Source organism: Nanorana parkeri, unplaced genomic scaffold (assembly GCF_000935625.1).
Source record: "Nanorana parkeri isolate BGI_ZX_2015 unplaced genomic scaffold, ASM93562v1 scaffold967, whole genome shotgun sequence".
NCBI classification, from domain to species: Eukaryota; Metazoa; Chordata; class Amphibia; order Anura; family Dicroglossidae; genus Nanorana; species Nanorana parkeri.
In genome coordinates, this window is record NW_017307235.1 from 622,572 (window position 1) to 645,734 (window position 23,163).

At 46.2% G+C, this 23,163-nt stretch overlaps 1 protein-coding gene across 1 annotated transcript in view; it reads left to right on the top strand.

The window, feature by feature from the left end:
• The window catches only part of ADAM9 (ADAM metallopeptidase domain 9), a 77,631-nt gene that overhangs the window by 46,936 nt on the left and 7,532 nt on the right, over positions 1–23,163 (top strand). The window contains exons 6-17 of the mRNA XM_018566657.1: positions 799–985; positions 6,519–6,584; positions 10,800–10,871; positions 12,284–12,453; positions 14,672–14,753; positions 15,533–15,666; positions 17,289–17,460; positions 17,560–17,652; positions 19,193–19,388; positions 20,751–20,856; positions 22,347–22,530; positions 22,791–22,871. Of these exons, the coding sequence (XP_018422159.1) occupies positions 799–985; positions 6,519–6,584; positions 10,800–10,871; positions 12,284–12,453; positions 14,672–14,753; positions 15,533–15,666; positions 17,289–17,460; positions 17,560–17,652; positions 19,193–19,388; positions 20,751–20,856; positions 22,347–22,530; positions 22,791–22,871 (1,543 nt within the window). The remainder of the gene's footprint in view (positions 1–798; positions 986–6,518; positions 6,585–10,799; positions 10,872–12,283; positions 12,454–14,671; positions 14,754–15,532; positions 15,667–17,288; positions 17,461–17,559; positions 17,653–19,192; positions 19,389–20,750; positions 20,857–22,346; positions 22,531–22,790; positions 22,872–23,163) is intronic.

The following is a 23,163-nucleotide window of genomic DNA, read 5'->3' on the forward strand; positions in this document are numbered from 1 at the left end:
AGGGTCATGTTGGGTGGAAAGCAGAAACAGGGTCATTGATCAGGTAAAGGGTCAGTTCAGGCAACAAGCAGACACATGGTTGTTAACCACTTAATGATCAGTTCAGGTGATAGGCAGAGATGTGGTCATTGGGCAAATGGTCAGTTCAAGCAGCAAGCAGGGACATGGTCATAAAACAGGCCAAGGGTCAGTTCAAGCAGCAAGCAGAGACATGGCCCTTAATCAGGCAAAGGATCAGTTCAAGCCGCAGGCAGAAATGTGGTCAAAACAGGCAAAGGGTGGGTACAAAGGAGATCAGATACAGGCAATATGGCAGCTAGTAGGGCACAAGAGAAAACTTATAACAAGCATGGGGCACAGGGTCACTGAGGCTTGTTCAGGCGTCTCCGCGAAGGAAGGACTAATCAGGAACAGAGGGGAAGCGGATGGTGTTACCTGGCAACCAGGATGCTAAGAAGCTGAATCCTGATATACCACCCACATGGAGGAGATTGTGGCCAATGAGATGCTGGGAGGAGGAGCCCGAGGTGCAGGTTTGTTGCTTGAGTAACAGGATCCTGGCCGCACGAGTCACTTGCAGTGCGCCGGGAGGTGGGCAGATCATCGTGGGCCATAGGATCCGAAGAAGCCATCAAGAAAAGGTCATGCTTTTTGGTGCCTGTAGATGTGCTTCCTGGGTAGAGTGTGGTTGCCCAGGGTGCTTCTGGGGGGTGAAGGGATGCAGACAACATTGCAGACATTTTGAATCTAAATGCTCATCTGGTGTTAAGATATCTTATATCTCTGATTGTGTCACAGGGGTCTGCTGCACCTGAAGAGTGGGAGTTATGGTATTGAACCCATGGAGTCCTCCTCCAAGTTTCATCACCTCATCTATCGTATGGAGAATGTGAAGACGGAGCCGATGGCATGCGGGGTCTCCAGTCCTGACATGGGGCAGGAGGGAGATCACCAGCACGCGCCAAGTATGACCCAACTTTTGAGGGTAAGTCTATGATAGGAACTATTTTTGAGATATTCATGAATTGGGATCTGTGTGCAGTTTGTTCTTCAAGTGATTCTTAAATGGTGTTTAAAAGGATCAGTGTATCCAACAAGGACATCCAATGAACCCTTTTACTTCCACTTCTATAACTGTTAGTTCCACTTTCCACCTTTCCAGTCTGCAGGAGCTGGACTTTTCAAAGGCCTTACATGGGCTTCCCAGTCATGTGATCACTGTTGGCTGTCACAGTGGTCATGTGATAGGGAACCCGCCCCACCCCGCCGGCTACCGACCAGAATCACTGACCTGAGAGTTGTCTGTTACGGTGCACTCACTGTGGTGATGGCACGCCCCAGCAGCTGCCGATCTTAAATGCTGACCGGTAGTTGTCTGCGACTACGTGGTCACTGTGCTGAGGGCACTAAGTGGGCACGCTCCCACAAACAAGGAACAATGGCTGTACGCATATATGTAGCAGCTCGGTGTTAAAGCCAGCCAACCTGCCGCCCCATATGCACATGGTCGACATTAAGGAATTAAAGGACTACGGCCACCCTGCACTGGGCGCGGAATTAGAGAAAACGATTACAGCCCCAATTCCCAAAAAGTTGGGACGCTGTGTAAAATCTTCTTAAAAACAGATTGCAATGATCTGCAAATCTCATAAACCCGAATTTTATTCACAATAGGAAATAGAAAACATATCAAATGTTAATTCTGAGAAAATGGACCATTTTAGGAAATCAGGTAAATTTCAAATTGATGGCAACAACACATCTCAAAAAAGTTGGGACAGGGCCATGTGTACCCCGAGTGTAGCACCCCCTCTTCTTTTAACAACACTCTGTAAATGTCTGGCAATTTAGGAGACCATTTGCTGGAGTTTTGGGAGAGGAATGTTGTCCCGTTCTTGCCTGATATAGGATTCTAACTGCTCAACAGTCCCGGGTCTTCTTTGCCTTTTTTTTAGTTTGAAGATGCGCCAAATATTTTCAATTGGTAAAAGGTCTGGACTGCGGGCCGGCCAGTTAAGCACCCGGACTCTTCTACTACGAAGCCATGCTGTCATCATAGATGTCGTATGCGGTTTAGCATTGTCCTGCTGAGATATGCAAGGCCTTCCCTGAAAAAGACATCATCTGGATGGGGGCATAGGCTGCTCTAAAATCTGGATATATCTTTCAGCATTGATGTTCCCTTTCCAGATGTGCAAGCTGTCCATTTCATACACACTAATGCACCCCAATACCATCAGAGATGTAAGCTTTTGAACTAATTATAATAATAATAATAATACAGGATTTATATAGCGCCAATAGTTTGCACAGCGCTTTACAATATAAGGAAGACATTACAGTCACAATACAATTCAAGACAAGATGGTAAGGAGGGCCCTGCCCATGAGAGCTTACTTGCTGATAACAAACCGGAAGGTCCTTCTACTCTTTAGTCCGGAGGACGCGGCGCCTGTGGTTGCCAAAAATAATGTTACATTTCGATTCGTCTGACCACAGAACAGTTTTCCACTTTGCGACCAACTATTTAAAATGATCTTTGGCCCAGAGAGGACGGCGGCGTTTCTGGGTCGTGTTCAGATATGTCGTCTTCTGTGCATTCTAAAGCTTTAACTTGCATTTTTGGATGGCACGGCGAGCTGTGTTCACAGATAGCGATTTTTGGAAGTATTCCTGAGCCCATGCAGTGATGTCCATCACAGATTCATGCCTGTTTTTAATGCCGTGCCTTCTGAAGGCCCGAAGATCACGGCATCCATATTGTGTTTCGGCCTTGTCTACTGCGCACAGAGATTTCTCCTGATTCTCAGAATCTTTTGATGATAATATGTACTGTAGATGATGATATATGTAATGTCTTTGCAATTTTACGTTGAGGAACATTATTCTGAAATTCTTCGACAATTTTCCACAGATTGGTGAACCTCGTCCCGTCTTTACTTCTGAGACACTCTGACTCTCTAAGATGCTCTTTTTATATCCAATCATGTGACTGACTTGTTGCCAATTGACCTAATTTAGCTGCAAAATGTTCTTCCAGCTCTTCCTTGTTAATACTAATTACTTTGCCAGATTTGTGTTGCTCTGTTCCAACTTTTTTGAGACGTTTTGCTGCCAACAATTTCCAAATTACATTATTTTTTCTTAACCCCTTAGTGACCGAGGCCTTTTTTTATTTTTATTTTTTGTACCCATGTTATAATCCACATGTTAGGCCTGCAAATTACTTCAAACCCCCCAAACGAAAGCCGAGACCCTGTAGAATAAAATGGTGGCAGTTTGAAATTTTTGTGTTGCACGATATTATCAAACCCCAAAATTTAGTGAATAATGCCCTTAAATGTGCTAAAAGCCCCCACAGGTCATCAGTTTAGAGACACTAGAATTATTGCTCTCACTCCGGCATGCGCGATGATACCCAACATGTGTAGCGCGATCGCCGTTTTCATACGCAGGCGCGTGTGCTCGCGGGGGACTTTAAAAAACTTTTTTATTATTTTTACATTTATTTAATTTAATACTTTTAAAAACTTTCGTTGCTATCACATAGGGGGGCTTACAAGCCCCCCAAGTGATAGCAGATTGGCAGTGACAGGTCCTCCTTAAGGTGATGCTTCGGGTCCAGCAGAAAACACGGCGAGGGGGATCCGTTTATCGGCCCAGAGAAGCTGTGGGGCGACAGCCGAGTCGCCAGATCGTTTCTATTGTAAAGCAAACAGTCGGCTTTACAGTTGTAAACAGAGTCCTGGCGTCTTTAGCTACCGTACTATGGATGTCACTGGTTACTGAGGGGTTAAAGGAGAACTATGGGGTTAAGGCTTTTCCCCATAGTTCTCCTTAGGGTAACGGGAGGACACAAACTAGCGTCCTCCTGTCACCCTAGGCTCAGTATACCGCGAGCTGTAGCTCTCGGTATACTGAGACTCCGCAGCTGAAGCGGATCCCGACAATTATGTCTGGATCCGCCCAGCTGCGTGACTGACAGCTGGCTCTGCCTATCTAGAGGCAGAGCCAGCTGTACCCGCCCCCTCCCCCGTCCATTCCGCCAGTCAGCGCTGGTGGGGAGGGGGGAATCCAGCCCCTCCCCTGTCACGGCAGAGAGCCGTGACAGGATCGAGAGGTGAGCAAATGCCGGTATGTGTTCGCTCACTTCCCGATCTACTGAGCCGACCTGTGACAGTCTCATTGTCACAGGTCGGCTAGAACTATGAGGTGAGTGAAAAGCACTCACCTCATAGTTCTCCTTTTAAAACGGTCCATTTTCTCAGTTTAAACATTTGATATGTTTTCTATTGTGACTAAAATCTGCGTTTTATGAGATTTGCAGATCATTGCACTCTGTTTATGTAGATTTTACACAGCGTCCCAACTTTTTTGGGGGGAATTGGGGTTGTAGTCTATTGGCCAGCTTTACTGCAATATATGAAGAATGAACTGCCTGTGCTGCTCCATAGCCGTGTGCCCCACAGGCCGTCTGTATCCTCACAGCAGGCGGTACACACCAGTATCCTACATCCGGACACAAGATTGGAAGTTGTTTGTGTCGGGGGTTTGTGTTACTCGTTTCTTTATTTTTAAATTGCATTGATCAAAGTTTCTTCAAGAACACAACGTCAGACAGAAGAAAGAACATTGCCTTGCCAGGAAGTGGAGATTATGCTGTAATGGCTTTCTCTATGAATTTTATTGCTTTGATGTTATCAATTATTCATCGTCATTATTTGACGAGCAATCTGCTGAATGCAGATACTAAATTGCTGTGCGATAAATGGTAAATGTCCGCTGGGAATGATTCCGTGTAGACAGCACAGATCCTTACTGCAGATAAACCCCTATAGATACATCGATTATTTATTACAGGTATTTATAGAACGCTGTCATTCATTTTGCGTAATTAACATTCACTTCGGCCCCCGCCGTCCAGGAGCTTACAATCTAAATTCCCTGTCCCACTTACAATGCCTTGCGAAAGTATTCACCCCCCTTTGTATGTGAATGAGTGTGCAGCGCTCAGAGTCATTAATAGGTGAACTATCAAATGTTGAATACGTGTCATCACGTACACGTATTCAACATTTGATAGTTCACCTATTGGTGACCCTGAGCGCTGCACACAGCGCAGATTTTACGTATTTCATTCACCCCCTTTGCCAAAAGTTTGAGAGCTACACCATCTGGCCTTATATGAATGTGTAAATATTAAGGAAATGAAGTGGCATGCACCTCCTGAGGCTTAAAGGAGAACTATGAGGTGAGTGAAAATCACTCATCCTCATAGTCTGAGCCGACTTGTGACAATGAAACCGTCACACGTCGGCTCTATAGATCGGAAAGTGAGCGAACACATACCGGCGCTCGCTGACTTCTCGATCATCTCCCTGGGGTAATAATCGAGGATTCCCCCCCTCCACCGCTCCATTCCTCCAGCGCTGACTGGCAGAATGGACGGGGGAGGGCACAGCTGGCTCTGCCTCTAGATAGGCAGAGCCCGCTGTCACTCACGCAGCTGGGTGGATCTTGACAGCATTGTCGGGATCCGTCCCGGCTGCGGCGGTCTTAGTATACCGTGAGCTGCAGCTCGCGATATACCGAGTTTTGGGTCACGGGAGGACGCTAGTTTATGTCCTCCTGTGACCCTTAAGAGGACTATGGGAAAAAAACACTGACCCCATAGTTCTCTTTTAAATGCATAGTCCACCTTAAAAACAAAAATAATAATAAAATGTTCATTTCTTAATTTGTTTGCATTTGCACCTGATTTTGGTTGCAATGCACAAACTCCTGCAGACTTTTCCTCCAGTACCAGGTCCGTACCGAGGTATAGAACTTAAGTCATGGGATGGTAATCCAATGGCTTCTCTACTTCGAGCCCCATATCTGAAGATGAGAATGGTGGTGACCATGAGTTCTGACATCACTATCCATATGCTTGCTCTGGGTCAGTGGCTTAAAATATTTAAAGGCCATCTCAAGGCAAACAAAAAAGTACCCTTGCGGTGGGGCTAAACCCTCACTGCAAGTGTTAGGCGTTCTTTTTTGTCCAGGGTACTGAAGTAAAATAGATTTACTTACCTGATCCTCAATTCTGCCGCCTCCCTAGGGACCACTAGACTAGACCGGTCCCCACAGCGTCTTCTGCCCTGAGCTTCAGCGATCTTAAGATCACGGACGTCATGAAGCCTAATGCAGGCTCCATAGATCTGCATTAGACAAGAGTGAGGGACATTCTGGAGCAGAGGAGGAGAGCGCCAACCACCGATCAGTGGATCAGAGAAGGAAATCTGTTTTACTCTGGTCCCCTAGACAAAGACAAGCATTTAAACCTTGCAGTCCGGGGGTAGCCCCACTCCAAGGGTACTTTTTGTGTTTGCCCACAGATGGGCTGTAAGCCAGAGGATTGTTCAGATAGTGACCAGCAATGGCTACCTATATATTTTGTGTCAGGATTCCTTTTCATGATGGAAGTGAGATAAGTTGACTTTCATTGTATTGATTGTGTTTTATATTCTTACGTTTAGAGGAAGAGAGCGATCCTGCCCCAGACGAGATATGTGGAGCTCTTCTTGGTGGTGGACAAGGAAAGGGTAAGCTATGGCTTTGATTCGTACTGGTTTCATGCGTCTACCAATATTTTGTGTTTTCAAAGGGATGTTTTTGTGTGTGTGTGTCCCCAAATACAATCTCTTTTCAGCTGTAATTTTGCATTGCTTTGAACAGAATTGGAGAAATCTAATTGGGTAGCAATTCCAATCCCATTATGCTGCATGGCATCCATCAGTACATTCAGTACATTCAGTGCTTCTTTATTTAAAGTGGACCTGAACTGGAAGCATGTAAATTTGCTCTGTTATTGAGAACATTTAGAAATCTCGAATTGTGCCTAAGAATTAACTTGAAAAATGTATGTTTTGTCTGGAATTACTCCTAAGTGCACTTCCTAGTATGGAGGGTGCCTGGGCCCTCCTGTGCCTATAGCTTCATAGCTCTATATCTGCAGTGTGCTGCAGGCTCCGGAGATTTAGGCCCCATGCACACTGCTAAGACTTGGCCCGTACAGATCCGCGTTGCGTGCACGGCCGCTCCCGGGAAGGACAGGTGCTGCGTGTGATTGTACGCAGCAGCCTGTTCTGGTCTATGGGAGTAAGCCGCCTTACGCTCGCCCGAACTGCACATCCGTGCGGGTGTCCGTGCTCAGACGCAGACAGGATCCATCCTGCCTGGGTACGAGTATGGACATCCGTACGGATGTGCAGCTCGGGTGAGCGTACGGCGGCGTACTCCCATAGACCAGAACAGGCTGCTGCGTACAATCACACGCAGCACTTGTCCTTCGCGGGAGCGGCCGTGCACGCAATTTTTTTTATTTTAAAACCATAGAAGTAAAAATCTCTTGCAAATCCACCCTTTGACCTGATTCCAGCAAATTACACATCTCAGGAGCCCAGATAACAATGTTCAGACTGTCTGTGTGTTGGAGGCATACACTGTGCTTGAAAGTGCTTTATTCTTTAAGAGGAGATGAACCCCGGAGGTTGTGCAAAAAAAAACGCAGAGGGGAAAAGGACTAGTTATCGGTATTAACCATAGGTGTTCCCTATTACCGACTCACCGTAACTGGTTCTGTCTCTACGTGGAGGTGAGAGACAGAGGTAGATTTGGGCTTTGCTTCCTCATGTCAGATGGCTGATGATATGATGACTGGGGGAGGGGTATTGGAGAAGAAGCAGGAGAGAGGTGGATGAAGTACAGATCCAATGAATGAATCAGAAGCAGGGAGATTCTGGCACGGCAGGTCCTCAGGTACGGCTTCCTCTCCAGCAAGAACAATGATCAGCACAGTAATGACATCACCAAATATCACCAACAGTCAGGGGCGGTGGCACCTTCGATCAAGGGTAGCCAAACTCCGGCCCTCCATCTGTGGTGAAACTACAAATCCCATGATGCATCTCTCTCCGGGAGTCGTGGCCGTGAGAATCTTGCAATGCCTCATGGGATTTGTAGTTCCACCACAGCTGGAGGGCCTGAGTTTGGCAACCCCTGACTTTGATGATCTCACATTGTAGATATAGATCTAAGAAGCTACAGAACAGGATCCTAGGAAAAAAATATATGCTATTAATGTTGCATTTCTAGAGACCACTGGAGGGAATGAGCATACACAGTAAATGTAACCATTGATACTTCAGGGATAGCAGTGGTTACATTTTATATTTTCATTCTCTGCAGTGTTCTATAGTACTGTATCTTAATACCAACATGTAGTTATATCTTATGATCCTCAGCTCCATCTAGTGTCCATAATGTGGTATTTTCCCCATTCACTCTGTTCTGTATGAACCTATTAAAGAACATTCGACCAGAAGGGAAATTGCTAAGCTAGGTAAAACCCCATTAACCATTAAGACTGAATGGCAAACCCTAATGCCAATCATGTTCATGGAGGAGTGGGATGATACATGCTCCTCTCACAGGTTGGTTTCACCTGCAGCTAACAATAAGTTGATTCAATAGTATATTAATCATCAAACTTCTATATCCCCAGTTCATTTGTATAAAATGGCGGCATGGTCACCCCTATTCACACACAACGCAATCAACCTGAGGATGTCTGGTCACCTCTGAATTTTGGAAACAGGAAACCCTTGTGCTGTGTACTACTATACTGCAACTTCCTATTCCCTGTGCTCCTGACATTTATCTGTTTTGCATATTAAACAAACAAACGTGAAGACAGGGGACTTAAAAAAAATGTTTGGTGTTTCATTTTTTTAACATTTTTTTCCCCACTTGTTTTTATTGCTATCACATAGGAGGCTAACAAACGCCCCTATGTGATAGCACAGATACAGTCACAGGTCCTCTTTATGGAGACATCTGAGGTCTATTAGATCCCTAATGTCACCTAGAGAAATGACACGTTGGAATTATGTAATGCATGTTGATTCTGCATTCAGTGATCATAGGGAAATCAGCACACATTCACCAGCTGATCTCAATGTAGAGACCTGCCGTGCCAGTTCTGGGCACGCATGGAGGACAGTGTGGCCCAGGATAGCCGTTGGCGGAGGGGCTCGTACACTGCCATGCAGCATACAAGCGGTCAGACGGTATAGCCGCCGTCGCTGGCTTTTTAAATTTTTTCGTGTGCAAAAAAAAAAAGAGCTAAATGTACAGCGACCCGCTGACTAAATAGTGTTGCCTGCATTTTTATATAGAAGAGGTGGAGAGCAAGAAGTTATATATATTATTCAATAGCCAAAAAAGAATAAAAATATACATTTTTGTGCACCCAAAGCTTTTTGAAACCCAGATATAACTATTACAATAGTGGTGACGTCATCGCTGTGCTGCATATCGTCTGTGCAAAGAGCAGAGGAAGGGGCGGAGACAAGACCAGTCACCCTGTACAAGGAAAGAGAGCAGCAGTGACCGGTCTTTATTACAGGAGGGGGCAGAGACGACATCAGTCACTCTGCACCAAGTGAGAGAGCAGCAGTGAGCGTCCTTTATTACAGGAGGGGGCGGAGACGAGACCAGTCACCCTGCACAAAGAGAGAGCAGCAGTGTCCGGTCTTTATTACAGGAAGCTCCTGCACAGAGCAGATAGATAAAAAGCCGCTTCTGACTGGTCGCTGAAGGCAGCGGCAGTACCATTAATATAGGTATAATATTAATATCAAGTCTTTTTTTGTGGTTGTGCACAGGAACGATATGATATGCATGTCATTAATGGTTAATAATTATTGTTGTAACTCAGTGTTCTTGTATCTGAACTCTAATATGATGTCATCTTCTGCACATCTGTTATTGTCTCATTACCAAGAATTCCCCTGAACATTTCCACCCATAATCAGGACCTCCGCCCGCACACTCCTCACCCGTAGATCTGCGCACACTGCGTCCGAGCTGACTGTCCTCATACTGCCGCGGCGATCAGTTTATACTTCCACTTCCAGCTATGTAATTAGCCAATACTCCCTCCCGCACCTCCACGTCCCCCTTTCACGGGCCCCATCACAAAAATGTGCGCTGTTCCTTTTTAGACAATACACATGGCAATGTGCTTCCATCTGAATATATTCTGTGTTCCTTTACTCCTCTTCTTTGAAGTTATCTGTTATATGCGTTATAAGCTCCAGAGCAGCCGTTTTTCACCTTTATACCCCAGGGGAACCCTTGAAATACTGTTGAGATCTTAGGGAGCCCCTGCTCACAAAATGATTGCATCTACAGGTTATGGGACATTAGCATAATAAGTAATATTGGCCATGTACGGATCACCCATTTCCTGATAAATCGGCCGAAATTCGCAGAAGTTATTAAATGGAATGAATAAGAACAGCCCGAAAAAAAACAGAGCACACACTGCGAAAATTGTAGCGTCTCCTTACTCTAGTTGTCGATGGAAAAATGTAATTCATATTGGTGGTCAGTGGAGAAAAGCCTATTTACTGTGTCGATCAGTGTAGAAGTGACCCCTTACATTGGTGATCAGTGTAGAAGTGACCCCTTACATTGGTGATCAGTGTAGAGGTGACCCCTTACATTGTTGATCAGTGTAGAGGTGACCCCTTACATTGGCGGCCGGCGTAGAAGTGACCCCCTGACACTGGCGGCCGGCGTAGAAGTGACCCCCTGACACTGGCAGCCGACTAAAAGCCCTTTTAAGCTGGTTAGACTTTGAACACCTTTCGCATTGAAGCACATGGAATGGATTTGGTTGATATAAACTGAAAGTTCAATTGAGCTTTGATTGATTGCAACCTATGTATGTAACTGATGTGTTTCTTTTGCAGTACGACTTGCTGGGACAAAACGCTTCAGCAGTCAGGGCTGAAATGGTGCAGTTGGCCAACTACCTTGACAGCGTAAGTAGGACAGTTTATAAAGACTTTTATATTCTTTTCTACCGAGGCCACATTTAAAATCCTTGTTTCCATGTATGAATGGTAATTATGTATGTACATGGGGGCAGCCATCTTTATGCAGTACATACACAATTGGTCTTTCCTGCTTTTCTGCACTACACAATGGTTGCGCTTTGCTGCTCTTCCTCACAGTTCAAGCCCATGAGTCGTCCAACCTATTTAAAACAATTCTCTCCCTGTGTGGTTAGTTGTGAACAAGACAGAAGTCCCATTCCTTCCCAAATCTATCCAACGCTAAATTGTAGGGATGCACCGATGCTAATATCGGTATTGGTTCCGATACAAAGTATTTAGGCGACTACACGTACTCGCCCAAATTCTCCAATACCTTCACCGATGCCGGAACTTCCGGTCAAAGGAAGATTTCCTCTGACTGGCAGTGACGCAGGGGAACATGGAGGCAGCTTCCCGTGCAATAAGGAAGCTGGGCAGCGAGCAATGACCCGTCTCCCTGATTGGCCAGGAAGCCGGCTCCATGCTGATTGGCCAGGAACTGGGAGGCAGGCCATTACTCGCTGCCCAGCTTCCTAATTTAACAGGAAGCTGGCTCGATGCTGATTGGCTGGGAAGCCGGTTTCCCGGCCAAGCACGATCAAGCCGGACAGACAACATGGAGCCAGCTTCTTGAGTAATCAGAATGCCTGGGAAGCCGGCTCCATGCCAGCAGAAGCACCGGTTTCGGTGCTCGGTATCGATGGGTACAGAAAGCAAAGTATCGGTACTCGATACCGGAAAAACGGTATCGGTGCATCCCTACTAAATAGGTGTTGGATGATCTTACACTGTAACAGAAGAGCTAAATCGGTGGCAGAAGTCATTTGCAGTCAAGGTGCCTGATCTGCTGAATCCTCAGCCCTGACGTGTCCATGGCCAAGGTCTCTCTGATGTTCTGTAGATGTACAGCATGCAGAATATCAGCATTGTCCTGATTGGCTTAGACATCTGGTTGAGGAGGAAGCACTGATCTGGCTTCTAGCATTTACTTAGTTTACTAAAAAGTGTCTGACTGTCTGTGTAGTTGCTGTAAAAACGTTGTCATCATGAGAGGAAGTGAGGGGGAATATCCTCTAATGGAGCCCCAGATAGCATTATAAAGAGACAGAAGCCCCATTCCTTCCCAAATCTGTTAAAAGCTAAATAAAAGTTGTGGCTGGACTTCCACTTCAAGAGAAAAGCTAAGTCAGTGGCAGAAGTCATTTGTAGTCAAGGTGCCTGATCTGCTGAATCCTCAGCCCTGACGTGTCCATGGCCAAGGTCTCTCTGATGTTCTGTAGATGTACAGCATGCAGAATATCAGCATTGTGTCTTGTCCCTCCTGGGTTGATGACCAAGGTCTCTCCACTGTCCTTTAGATGTACAGCATGCTGAACATCAGAATTGTTCTGGTCGGGTTGGACATCTGGATGCATGTGAATCACATCAGTATCGACGGCTCGGCCGGAGACGTCTTGGGGCGTTTTGTGCAGTGGCGCGAGAAGGAGCTCGTTCCCCTCCGCAGACACGACAGCGCTCAGTTTATTCTGTAAGTAAGATTTGTGTTTCTAGATCAGAAAATTGGAAGGGTTTTGCTTTTTTAATGAAATAGAATTTATTTGGGCACAAGAAGGTGTTATTAGGGGGCAAAAAAATAGTGGACAGCAATGAAATAAAAATGTCTAACCTGAACTCCAGCTTCTAATGACATGCTGTGACGCTCTTTAATAAACATATCAAAGAGATATTGATATCTGAACGTATCTTTGTGTGTGCCAGTGACCTGCTGAGATTAACCTTAACTCCAGGTGACCAGCTAAAATCCATATATAGAAGAGTTTTTACCTGCCAAGGGGGTCAACATGATAAAACTGGTGGTATGAGTGACATACCTCTTTTTAATCTCAGCAGGTGACACGATTATTTCTGGGTTACCAAAGTAGTTTTCCATGTAATGGACACAAATAGAAATGCTCAAATTTACCCTGTCCAACCATTATGGGACCTGCCAAAATGTGAATGTTCTTCGTTGCCGATAAAAGAGTTAGGGGTTCAGTTAGGTGCTACAAACATTGACACAGCTTGACAGGGCCAGCACACAAGTGCATGCATTACAGCCCCAAAGAAAGCTGCCTATAAGGAGTGAGCTCAATGGAATTGAAGGAAGACTTAGGGGGTTATTCACGAAGGAGCCGAAGGATCCAGCCGGAGCTTTGGCTGATCCTTCGGCTCTCTTCAGCCATCAGAGCCCTTCGTTTCAGTCGAACCGAATGGCTGCTGTACGGGCTATTCACTATTGTCCGTACAGCGGCTTAGCAGCTGAGCTGACAGAAAGACATATGCTTTGGCTCGACTGAGCCGAAGTGACGCCTGAAGCGGGGCGAGCGGCATGCCGAAGGCTGACCTTTCGCCCCGGAAATGACAGCCAGTTGTAATGACAGATCAGCATCCCCAAATGACCAACTGTCATTAAACAATAATGCTAGACTCTAGGTGCCAGCCAATAGGAAACAGTTGGGCAGAGCTAGCTGTCACTGCTAGCTCCGCCGAATTGTTTTTAAAAAAAATCTTTATTCATTTTTAAATTGTACTATTTATTGACATTTTTGAAACGGTTTTCAACCTTTTTTTTTTCCCCGACTATTTTCATTGATTTTCTATTCTGCTCGGTACCACTGAGGTACTGAGCAGAATAGCCGAGCCAAATGCCGTTCAGCGGGATTCGGCTATTCACTCACTGCCAATCAGCCCCTATGAGAATATATGTGAATAGGGGCGAACAGCAGCGAGTGAGCTGCCGTAGCTTCGGCTCAGCCGATCCAGATGTTGGATCGTCTGAGTTGAAGTCCTTCTGCACTTCGGCTCAGCCATGTTCAGCTGACCGAAGTGCAGCCGATGTATGGCTGAAATCAGCCGTACTGAGCCAGAGTGAATAGCCAAACGTTGTTCGGCTCACTTCACTTTGGCTGCCTTTTGGCAGCTTTGTGAATAACCCCCTTAAGGTATATCTAAAGCCAAATTGTACTTTCCCGTTCATTGAGGGACACAGGAAGACTGTAACCTATAGCTCAGTGGTTATCAACCTGTGTAACCTCAGGACCCACATTTGTCCTTGGTCATTAAGTTGCAACCCAAGTCGTGCTGCAATGGAACGCCGCTGCATTGCGATACCGTGCATTCCGGTGATTGAACTGTGGGAAGGAGGTGCTTTTGGGGTGTCATTCAACTGAATGACAACGCAACCCACCTCCCACACCAGAGTGCGTAGTAGGTGTGATTGCATGGTGCAGTGCATTCATCACACAGGACTGTGTGAATAGCGAACTGTACTAGTGTAAGCGGGCCCTCAAAAACACTGACAGACACAATCTCACAAACACATATACACTCCAAAAAAGATTTCCACAAAAAAAAAAACTGGAAACAAAACCATCTTTGGAAATTATTTTGAAAACAGCGCCATCTACAGGTCCTTTTAATGAATCTAGAATTGAAGCACCACACCGTAAAATTCAAGTTTTTCTATATAGTCAACTGTAAGCCCTCAGGGGCAGGGCCCTCCTTACCATCTTGTACTCATTTTCATGACCATCATTTTTATTATAAATACTATTTTCCATTTAATGTTTTCACACTTTTTTGTTTATGTTCTTACTGGAATTTTATCTTGTGCTCTAGCTTTCTGAATGAGTCTTTACAATAATGTATATGAAGGAACTTTTTTTTTTTTTTTTTTACATGTTTATTTTTTACATGTTTTGTTGTAGGAAGAAGGGATTCGGAGGCACTGCTGGCATGGCCTTTGTTGGCACCGTGTGTTCCAGGAGCCACGCCGGTGGCATTAACGTGGTATGTCCTATGTGTTTTAGTCATGTGTTTGGTTGTTGAAGTAAATTACTATAGAGATTGGTATGAACTGTGGGCAGGCTTTGGACAATAAAGTATGAACATATTCTTTGTAAAAAATCTGACCTCTGGCCTTCCCTTCGGTATTGCACAGTTGTTCCGGCTCCTCTCCTGTACTGAAATGACTTACTCTGATGGCACTGCACACTGCGAGTTTCTCACAATGTGCATTAGAAGCTGCAAGTCAGACAGAGCCCGCCTCATTTCCTGGCTGGAGAACGTCCAGCTTTATGTTGGTCATTCCTCCCCAGCCTGACCCCGCCCCTTTCATCCATTGCATTTCAGTTATTTTAGTCATGGGGGCTCATTATCAAAAATGGGTGTTACCTAGGGCAGACCATATGCAAATGAAGCCTGCCTAGTAACATCCATTCCTCCGAGGCCTCCCAAGAGCCATCCCGAAGTGAGGAGATTGATGATGATTGAAGTCATTCAGACAGGAAATGAAGGCGGGCTCAAGCGGGTTATATTGCGTAGATGCAAGTTTACAGGAAGTTGACTTCAGCACAGAAGGGGGCTTGGTACAAGTGTGGGGGAACAAAGGTAAAGATGGGGTTCCGCTTTAATATTCATAATATTGTAGAATATTGATCTAGGAAGTTGCCTATTAGTTGTCTTTTTTTTGTGTTATGTGACCTGCAATTTGACAATTTTATTCTGATGGTGAAGAATAGTTTGCGTAGTTTGATGATTTTTTTGCCCTTTTGTATTCTTTCTTTCAGTTTCCAAATCAGAATGTACAATCTTTTTCTTCTATCGTTGCTCATGAACTGGGACACAACCTGGGAATGAATCATGATGATGGTCGAGGCTGTTACTGTCCTGTAGGGGCTTGTATCATGAACTCCGGGGCCACGTAAGGGTTCACTTTTTCTATGGTTTCCTGTTAGAGCTTCGCTCCCTGCTGCATGTAATATTACATTAAAGTGGCACTAAACTCCGGAGTTAAATCTTAAAACTCCATCCAGGTACCTGAACTCTGAACAACAATGTCTCTTATTTGTGTATCACTCGGCTGTAGATCCTCCAATCATCTCTGAGTTGGTGCCGACACTGTCCTTCCTTCTGGTGGGGGGCTACTTGTGTTCCCCATGGTCCCTGTGTGTGTTGTAAAGTAGTCACCGCTCCAAGATATTTTTAGGATTGAACTCCTGAGTTTAGTGTCACCTTAAAAACTGAACTCCAGGCAAACAGCTACCAGTATATAGTAAAGTTGGGGACCTCACTGTTGTTCAGTTAGGAAAGGTCACCTCCCCACGACTAGCCTGTGACTGGGCAGCGAAGGAGCAGCAGAACACTGATGAGGTCATCTGTCTTTTCCTCAGCATGTTCTTTGTCAAAAATTGTGCAACAAACCCTGATAAACTCAAATTCCCTCTCCCAGACTGATTTCCTTCAGCACATGGCGCTACAAGAAGCTGACATTAAGACATACGTTGCATTTAAAAATGTATTCAAAGTTGAACTCTGCAATAAACAAAGCGAACAAAAACATCTTAATACAGGAGTTTTGTGCATTCTTCCTTGAATCTCGGGGGGCTTTGATCATGTCTTCCAGATCTGTGCAGTAGTCCAGTGTGAAACTTGGAGCTTCCTGTAATAAAGACCGATCACTGCTGCCCTCTCTCCTTGTGCAGGGTGACTGGTCTTGTCTCCGCCCCCTCCTGTAATAAAGACCGGTCGCTGCTGCTCTCTCTCCTTGTGCAGGGTGACTGGTCTTGTCTCCACCCCCTCCTGTAATAAAGACCGATCACTGCTGCCCTCTCTCCTTGTGCAGGGTGACCTCTTGTCTCTGCCCTTCCTGTAATAAAGACCAGTCACTGCTGTTCTCCCTCCTTGTGTAGGGTGACTGGTCTTGTCTTCACCCCCTCCTGTAGTTTTCTGCAGGCAGCCTGTAGTGGGTGGGGTCTGCTGGGTCCCTCCCACAGCTCTGCTCTCTGCACAGGCTTGGTACACCACAGTGATGATATCATGGGCTGCTTTTACAAGGGGGTTTTAAGGCTTGGTGCACACAAAGTGGGGTCAAATCATTGAGGAATATATTTGAATGAAAGTTTTTGTGCTCGGAGTTCAGCTTTAATGATTTGGAATCAATGCAGAACTGCATGAAATGGTGTTTTATATACCTACCAGGAGTTCAGCTTACGTGGATTATCCTATCCTAACTGCAGCAGCCTCCAATAGCCCTCTGTTATGGCCCAACCACCATTCCACTATGCCACTACCTCCACAAATACCTACCGGCCCATCACCATGATGGGCTGACTCATTGGGAAGTGGGCATGGTCAGGTAAGGGTGGGAACAAGCTTTGGCACTAACAGGAAGAGACCAAGCTCTGCATATCAGAAGAGTCCGGGGGATTCAGTAGTAATGGAATGCTTTAAATCGTGTCTTGTCCTGTTCTGGGCTGTTATAAAGTCCGGGCGGTATTGTAGTGAGTTTTTCTTCACGTTCCTTGAACATTCCTGGTTCTGCAGGGGCTCTAAGAATTTCAGCAGCTGCAGCGAAGACGATTTTGAGAAGTTGTCACTGAACAAAGGTGGAGGCTGCCTCTTGAATGTGCCCAGCCCAGACGAGTCTTACAGCGCCCCCTTCTGCGGGAACAAGCTGGTGGACCCGGGAGAGGAGTGCGACTGTGGGAATGAAAAGGTCAGACAATTTAATAGTGGAACCTTTTTTATGAATGATAGATGACCCATATATTAAATCGATCAATCATCGATATAACTGTTATTAATGTTTTTTCAGGAATGTGAGAAGGATCCATGTTGCCAGCCCAGGACCTGCAAGCTGCGCTCAGGAGCTCAGTGCGCCTACGGATCCTGCTGCCAAAACTGCCGGGTTAGTGCTAAAAGCTGCACATATCTTGCTGTATATGCTTGTGTGGGTAAAGCTCTATGAAAGATCCCGGTCAAGCCCCGTCCACTGCTCCGCTCTGCTGACAGTAGCTTGACCAGTCCCCACAGCCTCTTCTCCCCCTGGCTCCAGCAGTCTAAGCCCAGCTGACCTCATTATGTCTAATGCAGGTCCATTCACCTGCATTAGACGTGAGGACGCCGAAGGATATAATACCAGGGCCAGAACAGAGGGGTAGAGAAGTGAGCGCTCACTGCCGCGGGACCGAGGATTAAGGTGAGCATATCATCTTTATTCCTGTCCCGGTCGAGCCCCGTCCACTGTTCTGCTTAGCTTACAATAGCTAGACTGGTCCCCGCTGCATCTTTTCCCCCAGGCTCTGGTCGTCTAAGCCCAGCTGACGTCATCATGTCTAATGCAGGTCCATTCACCTACGTTAGACGTGAGTATGCCAAAGAACATACCACAGCCAGAATGGAAGTGGAAAGAGGCGAGTGCTCACTGCCGCAGGACCAAGGATCAGGTGAACATATCGTCTTTATTCCTGTCCCGTTCGAGTCCCATCCATTGCTCCGTTTAGCTGACAATAGCTAGACTGGTCCCCGCTGCATCTTTTCCCCCAGGCTCCGGTCAACTAAGCCTAGCTGATGTCATCTCGTCCATTGACCTGCATTTGACGTAAAGACGCCGTGTGACTTACCACAGCTGGAGCGGAGGGAGAAAGAGGTGAGTGCTTGCTGCCACAGGACCGAGGGCCATGTGGGCATATCTTCTTTATTTCAGTCCCAGTCGAGCCCCATCCACTGCTCTGCTCAGATGGCAAAATGTAGACCGGTACCCGCAACCTCTTCTCCCTCGGGCTCTAGCGGTCTACGCCCTGCTGACTTCCATCATGTCTAATGCAGGTCCATTCACCTGCACAGTGGCGTCACAAGGGTGACACCATTGGAGGGGTCACAGCAAAATGACTGACAGTCATTTTGGTGTCCCCCCTCTAAAAAGTCGGGCACTCGGTCATGGACCGAGAGCCCGACAGTGTCAGGAGGGGACCTGGCGGCATACCTCATCCCGACGGGTGCACTTCCCCTCCTCTCTCTGCCAGCGTCCATCACTAAAATGGCCGCCAGCAGGCGTCATTTAGATGGCCGCGCATGCGTGATGACGTCACGTGCATGAGCGATGATGTCGCAGCGGGTGACACCCGGCCTCGGGACGAACCTGCACTAGACATGAGGATGCCGAGGGACATATCACAGCTGGAACGGAGGAGGCAAGTGGTGAGTGCTTACTCCTGCAGGACCGAGGATCAGGTGAGCATATCTTCTTTTTTCCAGTCCCTAGACCACAACGAGTGAGTAGCCCCACTGCAAGGGTTCATTTTGGCATTAGCCGTTCCTCTTTAAGACACATTAAAGTTCACGCGGGTTACATTGCTCTCGTCTTCATTATGCCTTTTATTTATTTTTACTGTTTTTTTTAGTCCTTTATCTGAGCCGATCATTGTTTTTATGTGCTAACTTTACAGTTCGCTCCCGGTGGTACCGTGTGCCGTGGCGTGGCCAATGAATGCGACCTTCCGGAATACTGCAACGGCTCTTCTCCGCACTGCCAGCCTGATGTATTCATTCAGAACGGGAACTTGTGCCAAAACGGCCAGGCCTACTGCTACAACGGCATATGCCAGTACTCCGAAGCCCAGTGTCAAGGAATTTTTGGACTCAGTAAGACAACCGACTTGCCAGACATTAGAACCCATACACAGTGCTACCACTAGTTTGTGCCCTTGTGCCAGTCTGTACATACATTTTAGGGTTATGGGGGTATAGAATGGTTGTAGACACAGATGGTGCCAGTAAACTTTAGGTTTTGGTGTACATGGGCACTGCTCAGTAAAGTTTTGCTCAGAAAGAATGCAGATTGCCACTGCAGTCCACGTTCCTTCATTTTAGAGATTCCCTAGACCGGCCTTTCTCTACATGTCTTTCAAAGAGGAAATAACTTTCCGGTCTCAGGGAATCCCTGCTAATAAATACTATACAATATCTACTGCTCACAGTGCATGAGCTGTACTTGAAATATAAAAATAAATAAAAGAATAGGGAATGTGGCGTATTCTGCGTGTTTGAGGCCCACTTTATACGGCAGTTATTTTCAGCAATATTAAATAAACAATAGTAAAGAAACATGAAAATTGTAACCTTCCCTTATATTGGTGGTCAGTGTGAGAAGTTCCACTTTATGTTGGTGTTTATTGTAAGAAGGGCCTTGTTACACTGGTGGTCAGTGTACTCAGTGGGAAGAATGCCCCTTACATTGGCGGTCAGTGGGAAGAATGCTCCTTACATTGGGGGTCAGTGGGAAGAATGCTCCTTACATTGGTGGTCAGTGGGAAGAATGCCCCTTACATTGGGGGTCAGTGGGAAGAATGCCCCTTACATTGGGGGTCAGTGGGAAGAATGTTCCTTACATTGGCGGTCAGTGGGAAGAATGCCCCTTACATTGGGGGTCAGTGGGAAGAATGCTCCTTACATTGGGGGTCAGTGGGAAGAATGCCCCTTACATTGGCGGTCAGTGGGAAGAATGCCCCTTACATTGGCGGTCAGTGGGAAGAATGGCCCTTACATTGGCGGTCAGTGGGAAGAATGCCCCTTACATTGGAGGTCAGTGAAAAGAATGCTCCTTACATTGGCGGTCAGTGGGAAGAATGCTCCTTACATTGGGGGTCAGTGGGAAGAATGCTCCTTACATTGGGGGTCAGAGGGAAGAATGCTCCTAGGGGGGGGTGTCAATGGGAAGAATGCAGCTTATATTGGTGGTCAGTGGAAAGAATTCCCCCCTTTCAGGTAGCCAAAGAGATCATTGCGAACCCTGGTTGAGATTGCAGAGGGCATTAAACACAGTACACTGAATCTTTCACGCCCTGAACACACTTCTCTGCACAGATCTGAAGTATAACGAGGATTGGAATATGTGCACATGTATCATACTAGTACCTATATTTTTTGTTTCTATGGATAGGACGTAATTGGTTATTCGCTTATCTGATGAAGGCACGTGTGCTTAATTTATTTACTTATTTGCAGAGGCGAAGGCAGCTGCTCCCATTTGTTTCCGAGAAGTGAACTCCAAAGGGGACCGATTCGGAAACTGCGGCCTACAAGGAAATGTGTACAGGTCATGTGATGCCAGGCAAGTAACTGTATTGGGAGCTACAATTTGCTGCTTCAGAGGCCGACGTGGCGTGTAAATGGCCGCCGGCTGTGCAATGTACAGACTAACACTGAGTGTTTTTGGCTGAATAGTGGCAATGTTAAAGTTGAAAGTTGTTTACATTCTTTTTTTTTTTTTTAGATAATTTAAATTTTTTGGATAGTGGTGATTTTCAGGACTTCTTTTTGTCACTGTTGGGGAGATTTCTTCTTACTTCCTTTAATGATTTTCCTTTAATGATGACTTCACAGAAAGTGAGGGGGATCTCCCAAAGCAGAACAAAGACAAAAGCAAAAAATTTACAGCGTTGCTAACCTCTCTCCACTCTTCTGGAGTTTCAGAGAGAAATACAGAAATATTAATTTTGCTGTCACCCCTCCCCTCCATAGATCCGTGAATTGCCTGCTCTAACCGCTTCGGCCAGCATCATATTTCTAGAGTTCCACTTCATCTCCTTGACTTCAATACATGTCTGTAGGGATGGGTGCTGCCTGTAATTCCCAGACCCTTGTTCAGACTTTCGCAGCGGACGTGCGTTACGAAACCGCACAGCCCGCAAAATAGTACAGGTACGATATTTTTTTTTGGCGGATTCCGCGCGTTTGTGGCTATATAATAGCCGCAAACTAGCAGAATCCGTGCAGTTTCACAAATGGCGTTTGCATCCCATGCGTTCTTCCGCCCGGGAAACGCAAACGCTGTATGTGAATGGAGCCTTACCGTATGTAAGGCACAATGGCTTAGTGGGTAGCTCTTCTGCCTTGCAGCACTGCTTTCCTCAATTAGAATCCTGGCCAGGATTCTGTCTGCATGGAGTTTGCATGTTCTTACTCTGCTCCTGTGGGTTTCTCCCCACACTCTAAAGACAAGCTGGAAGGTTAAAGGATATTTAAACCCTCACGTTTTTTTTGCATAGCAAGCAGTAGATCTATGCAAAAACAGTAAAGTTTACAAAGGGGTTAAAACTTACCCGCGCTCTCCCGTCCGAACATCTGAAGATCCTCAAGCGGCCACAAAGGATCTTGGGGCGGACGCATGCGCAGTTCAGATCTTCGGCCGGGAGACGAAGAGAGACGCAAGATAAGGCAATGCAGCAGCGTGCACCCGCACAGACTCCGTGGGACAGGAAGTGTCAGGAGGACAGAGGAGTCTGTGCTGGATCAGAGACCGGCACCAGCACTGGAGAAACTCCCGAAAACTACAGGAAAGAAGAGGATAATCTGATGAGGACGCATCATTTAAGGTAAGTCCTTACACTAGCATTGGGGGGTGGAAAAAAGAAGTTTCGCCTTTTAATGTCACTTTCATTTGACTCCTGTCTAAATTGACCCTATTATGCAAGATAGGGGCCCTAGACTGTTCGCTCCTCAAGGGCAGGGACTGATACGAATGTGCAGTATGTAAAGTGTGGTGTGAATTTTTGGCGCTGTAGTAAATAAATAACTCTTTGTACTAACCTGTACCTATAGGAATGCCATGTGCGGGAAGCTGCAGTGTGAGAACGTGGACTCCATGCCTATCTTTGGCATTGAACCGTCAATTATCAAGTCTACCATCCAGGGCACCGTGTGCTGGGGTGTGGATTTCCAGCTGGGCACCGACGTCCCGGATCCTGCTATGGTCAACGAGGGCACCAAGTGCGCCGGTGGCAGCGTAAGTAGTGAGCTGACATCTGCTCTTCTAGTTTTGTGTTTATTTCATGTACTTGCGGAATCCTGTATATCAAATCTGTAGATCGTACACATTAAGTACGTCAGTTATAGGCCTCCCAAACCGACTCGTGACCTGACCAGTGGTGCTGCTCTTTTCTGATGTGATCTCCGGCTCTATATATCTATAATGACCATTCTGCATATCATCTGCTTACCTAATGTGCAGTCACCACCACATCATCTTCTCTCATCTTCTTCCAGATTTGCAGGAATTTCCAGTGTGTCAATGCGTCAGTCCTTGGGTACGACTGCAACGTGCAGGAGAAGTGCGGAGGTAACGGGGTGAGTATGTTCTATTCACATAAGACGATGGTGTGTCCTGAAATGCGCCGTGCCCTGCATCCCCTTTACAACCTTTGCATTTTTTTTAAAAAACTTAGCCGTGCAGCTGTTTGTTTCTTGTGTTGTGTGTATATTCTAACCCCTTCGGGCACCTTATGATGTACCTGTATGAACCTGCTGCAGCCATGATCTTGGTATCATTTTTTTCAGCACTATGTACAAGTGATCTGGGTGGCTGTACCGCTGCCCAGATCACTTGTAGCAGCTTGTGAATGTGCTGCCCCCCCCCCCC